Raw genomic sequence first — 5,836 nt, forward strand, 5'->3', positions numbered from 1 at the left:
ACCCTGTGCCATGAACTTTCCCAGCACCATGGGCTGTATCACGTTGCTTTGCCCCATCCCCTGGGGCCAGGCAGGAGGCAAAAGCCAGAGAGTGGGACCCGGAGCCTGTGGCTGCTGCAGCTACAGCAATAGAGGGTGGGGGGAGAGTAAAATGGGGAGCGTTTGAGTAAGATCGTAGGGGCTGTAAACTAACCACTTGCAAACCACATGACCTACAGGCCTCCAGTTGGACAGCCCTGTTCTAATTAATTGAAGGTTTTGTTATAATGTAACTTCTAAAAAATGTTTGCACTAAATCAAATTTACAAATTGCTTTTTTATGTAATTCAGGATCTTGGAAACAAAGATCTTAGAGACAAAGTGTATTTGGTTTGTCAAATAGTTCGGGTTGGAAGAATGGAACTTAAAGATACAAATATTAAGAAATGTACTCAAGGATTGCGGCGGCCGTTTGGAGTGGCAGGTAACTAATTTTTCATTCAGTGTATATGAATATTTCATATATTTTAACTATTTTTCCTATTTATCCTCTCTTCTTTGCACAGGAAATTTAAAAACCAAAATATTTAATATGATCCTTTAAAATAAATGTTTCAATTACTACTTGCTTTATTCATGTGTTTGATCAAGCGTTCATCATTTTAAGGAAGATGAATAATTACTGATAGAATTAAATGTTTAGGAATCCAAAGTGTCAGACACTGACTGCTCTGCAACCTGAACCATCTAAAAATTGGCATGGTCTCATCCAACACATAATTAATATTTTAGCATACTGTTCAATGCCAGGCATGCCGTGTCCAGTTGTAAATATGTTCAAGCTCCAGAACAAATATGACATGTTAATGGCCATCAATTTAAATAGGTAGGATTCACAGGGCCTATGAGTATCACCATATATCAAACAGTTAAGTCTACACCTGTGACTCACGCTATATATGAATATATTTTGCACAAGAGACAAATGACTTTTCGAATATCACAGTCCTCAGAGCAGTGCGTGCATCGTATCCCTTTGCTCGCTACTTTTCAAGGACAAAAAGGGCAGGCAGTGTGACCATAAGTATTCCAATTTTTTCTTATAACCTATTAACAGTGAGATGATATGTATATGTATGTGTGTGTCTGACTTTCTAAGTCTTAGTTCAAGCTAAATGTGTACAAATACTAAAAATATAATAATAAAATAAAAGTTAAAAACTATTTATGATCTTCTAAATCAACTGCTGCAAACTTTGTTTTCATCTGCCTGGTCTGAACTATGTCAATAAGCACCCTGTACAAGGCTCTGTAACTGTTAGACTATAATCCTGGTCAAGTTCTCTCCATTTTTTTAATGGAATAATCCTCCTGAAGGATGGACACAACAGATCTCTCTTTGTTTTGGGAGACTTTGTTTATATTTAGTAAATAAATGATTTGCTTGTCATTCTTGGAGAGTCTGAAGTCACAAGACAACAAGCCAAAGTTCTTTTTTACAAAAAAGTCCATGTCAATCCTACTGTACTTCTCTTGGCAAACAAATCAACTTTATCAGTGCCTGCACCTGGCAGACAAATTATACATAGTCCAGCACAGCAACAAACAAACAAACAAAGAACCTGGCACCAGTATCAGCACTGAATTTGTCCCTGCCTGAGAGCAAGGCTTAGGGAGAAGAGGTAGCCAGCAGACATTCTCTGGCATTGTCCCCAGCTCCAATGATGCATCCTTTGGTTTTGATTCTACCACAGAGAGTGAACACAGAAAAGAACTAAGACCACTGTTGTTGCTGAGATGCTTACTAGGGCTGTGTGAAATTTCGACAGGTGTTTCGTTTCAAAGCTGTTTTGATGCGTTTCGAGCTTAAAACAGCTAAATCAAAATGAAATGAAAGGCTTCAAAACAGCTTTGAAATGAAACAAAGGCACTCAAAACATTTCGAAACTTTTGAAACGTTTTGAGTTTTGAAGCCAGCCTTGTTTGCAGCTAGACAGAAACTAAGGAGAGGGAGGGGGAAGAGTGGGGATGGACTGCCCTGATATTGACATCTAGCTCCTGGTTCGATTGCCCAGCTTTTTGATTACTTCCCCCAGCTCTCTGATCATTCCCCCAGCTCTTCCCAGGGGGCACAGGCCTCTAATCTGTGTGGGGTTTCATCAGGTTGCTGCTGCAGGATGGGTCTGGCTGACAGGTGGAGCTGCCTCAGCTCCAGGGCAGTGAGTGGCACCCTGCTGAACCACGCTGAACCTGTGTGATGGTGTAGCTGCTGCGCAGGGGCTAGGCAGGGCGTGGTGATCCCCAGAGCCCCATGCAGTGCAGGGGGGCTCTGCCATGAGCTCCCAGAGGCCCCAATCACCATTGCCAGGTTTGGTGAGTGCAGGGCTTTTTAAAGTTCCGCACTCACTGGTTGTGGAGCATGCAAATGACAGCATGCTGCCTCTGCCGGCTAGGGCCAGCACCAGCACCCGAGTCTGCACGGCTCAGTCCATGCCGAGCGCCAAGAAGAACCCAGTGCTGGCAGCGGCAGCATGTTGTCATCCCAGATGCAGATCCAGGGGTCCGTGCTCCCTGGGAGGGCAGCAGGGCTGTGCCAGACTCCTCCCGGGGAGAGCAGGCAGGATGACAGCATGCTGCTGGCAGGTGATACTAGTTTTGCTTTGAACAGTTTGAGGTGCAGTTTCAAAAAAACCTCATCACCTACCTTCTCAAAACTTTGTAAGGCTTTATGCCCTCAGAACGGGCTATCATCCCTGCAATTTTCATCCAAATCAGGCAAGAAATGACAAAGTTGTAGGCATTTTTGTGATTCCCTGTTATGGCCTATTTGTAACATGTTGAAACAACGTTGAAACAGTGAATTTGTTCAAGGAAATGGAACAGAACAGTGCTTCAAAACAGTGAAATAAAACTTGTCCCTTTGAAATGGTGAAATGGAAGTTGAAATAAAATGGTTCTGTTTCACAAATAGCAAAAGTATGGGTACTGGTACAGAGACTGCTATCTTCTTTTCTACTAGCACTGGAGGATCTCTACTTTTTTCTCATCTGATAAGGGCACATTTGTCTCAGCTTCTAGTGTAGAATCCTTCCCTCTGAAGTCCCTGCAGATAAAAATACTGGTTTGCATGTGCCAGAAAGAACAGGGCTCAATCATACCATGTACTGATTTAGCCAACACCCAGTGAGTCAGCTGTACTGTTATGGTATGCCACTGTGGCCCAATTCAGGGTAATGAGCCCCCATGTATCAGGCATAGCAAACCCAATCCCTGAGCCACTGAAGAGTTCACAAATCCCATCAATACTCCTGACTAAATGAACTATGAAAGGGTATAATGAAGAGTCTGTTCCAGGGACAGCACAGCGTCAGTAACTCATGTCATTGTCAAAAAAGGATGGGAGCACTTCATCATTTTCAGCTGATCTTGTGGTGTCTTAGACCAATAGCAGGTGTTTGATTGATCCTCCATTCTCTTCCTGATTTTTTTGTTTCAGAATTGAGGTTAGATATTGTGCCCCAAGCTGTGACCACTGCTTTTAATAGTTACTTAATAGATTGAAGTTACTGCTTTTTAGAGGTTCAGGAGGTTCTTGCACAAAGTCACTAGGAAGACCTACTACTGGAAGTTAGTTGAGAAGCCAACAATGTTTGGTTTATGTACCGTTCCTAAGATAAAAGGTGTGTGAGGGAACAGATATGACTTAACTTTTAGCATTTACCTTGGAGCAACATCAGCACATCCTGCTCTAGTACAGGTTTACTTAATCACCTCTGATCCCATGAAATGAAAATTATTCAAAGATCTTCCTCTGACTGGATGCCTGATTTTCAGATAGGACCTCAATGTAATCCATTGTAAGACTTTGGAGCCTCCCTTAGGCAATACTGCCTGAATGTTCAAATACCCTCTGTCTGGTCTGTCTTGTGGCTATTTCTTCAGTGCAGAAAGTCCAGTCTCATGCATATGATGGATGTACTGCAACTACAGTCAGTGGGATCTATACTAACTGCAATGTGTCAGATTTTTTTTGAAAAAACTATAGTTACTATAGAGCAATCTGATGCTACTGCACTACATTTTGCAACTACTGACTTAATATATAGTTAAAATACTTGTAGCCAGATTTTTACTGACTACTAATATTAAAATGAAGAATGAAAAGGGATAGGACCAACCGCTTCATATATTGGGAAACTAACCTGTAATGCTAACTGGATTAGATGTAAACAGTTACATCTTCATTCTGTTTCTTAAAGGACAGTTTCTACATGGAAATAGTTGTCTTTAAATTTGAATATTCAGAATTAGCATACTGGATTTAATCAAGGACTACAACCTTAACTCCCTTAATTTTTCAGTTTATTTCCTTGAATAATCTACAACATGTAGACTAAGTATCTTTACTAAATTCATACAGAAGCTATCTCAGAGATCAAGCTGTTGTTTTCTAGATGGAATTTAACTTTGCTTTGCAATATTGGCTTAGAAACATGAAATCAAGAGCCCCAAAGATATATTTTTTAAAGATAATGCAGACTATTTCCCTCCATCTTTTCCCAGCCCCCCCAATTGTAATTTCTTTCCTTAACAGTTGCCCTAATTATGGACATGCAAAAGTGATGGAATTATGCTACTTGGACATTTTGAAGAATATGTCACTAGTTAATGAAAGCAGAAACCTGTTGAATTTGTTTTACCAGGAAGGTGGCACACCCAACCCCCAGCTCCCCCTCCCCCCACCAGCCATTATTCCTCACATTGTGGTGGTGTGGCTAGCACAGGTTCCCCCCCCCCACACACACACCACACACCCACACCCTGAGGGGTACCAGGGGGCAGGGTCAAGGGGCTGTTTTCTACTTAAACTATTTACTGGGTCAGGACCGGCCATTGATGTCTACAAATGGGTCCTGGTACAAAAAATGTTGAGAATCACTGTATTAGAGCATAAGAGATTCCTATCTTCTAGGCGCAGAAGAAAATAGGCAATATATGTAATATGCAAGGCACTTTGTTCTCTATGCTTATTAAACAATTGCTACAAAGTGAATGTTTCAACTTTGACTTCAAGCATTATGATGTTTCCTTTTGTTGTTCTCCCTATTGAGTGTGTTCCTAAAGTAACAGACCTAGAAACCTGCATGTTTACATTGCAGAGGGGGTGTTTCATGCTCATGCACTAAAATTATGGGGCCTGGTGCAGACTACAACATTTGCCAATATGGCTATATTGGCTAGGGGTGTATAAAAAAATAAAAAAGAAGTCATTCCCCCACAGCTATTTCAGCAAACTAGTAAAAACGAGTTTTGTGTGCTTATCTCATGTCATCTGGGGAGGGAGTGCTATTGTGCTAACAAGAAAAAACAAAAATAAGCAAACACAACACCCCTTCTAGAGGAGATGCTGTGCTTTTACTAACGGGTTCTGCCAGTGTAGTTATATGGTTGAGGTGTTGTAGAGTAGAAGAGTCCACACAGTTTTTTCCCTGTCCAGTTGTCAGTAAATGCCATATTTGTGAGAGATTCCCATTAAGTAGCTTGCATGCAATGCATCAGTGTCTTGAAGAGAATATTTAATTTTAAAATAGAGAATGTCCAACTAGACATAATTCAATTTTGAAGTTAGGATCAATCTTATATTGGCTGGAAAATATTTTATCTTGCTAATTATAACTGATTAAATGCTTCCATGTAAAAACATAATAAGATCCGGGTATGTGAAGATTGAATATATCTTAACATTTTTACCTGTTCACAAGTAAAATTATATATTAATCTTGTAGACTATGTATTAGTAAGAGAGACCATAAAAGAGCAGCAAATGACAAAAACTATAAAGTAGAAGACAGATTTT

General features: G+C 40.6%; 1 protein-coding gene across 1 annotated transcript in view; it reads left to right on the top strand.

Annotated features, from left to right (window-relative positions):
• The window catches only part of DOCK2 (dedicator of cytokinesis 2), an 849,953-nt gene that overhangs the window by 72,318 nt on the left and 771,799 nt on the right, over positions 1 to 5,836 (top strand). The window contains exon 10 of the mRNA XM_019506524.1: positions 331 to 463. Coding sequence (XP_019362069.1) covers positions 331 to 463 — 133 coding nt within the window. The remainder of the gene's footprint in view (positions 1 to 330; positions 464 to 5,836) is intronic.

The sequence above is a fragment of the Gavialis gangeticus genome, unplaced genomic scaffold (genome assembly GCF_001723915.1).
Source record: "Gavialis gangeticus isolate Ggan-Ray unplaced genomic scaffold, GavGan_comp1, whole genome shotgun sequence".
NCBI classification, from domain to species: Eukaryota; Metazoa; Chordata; order Crocodylia; family Gavialidae; genus Gavialis; species Gavialis gangeticus.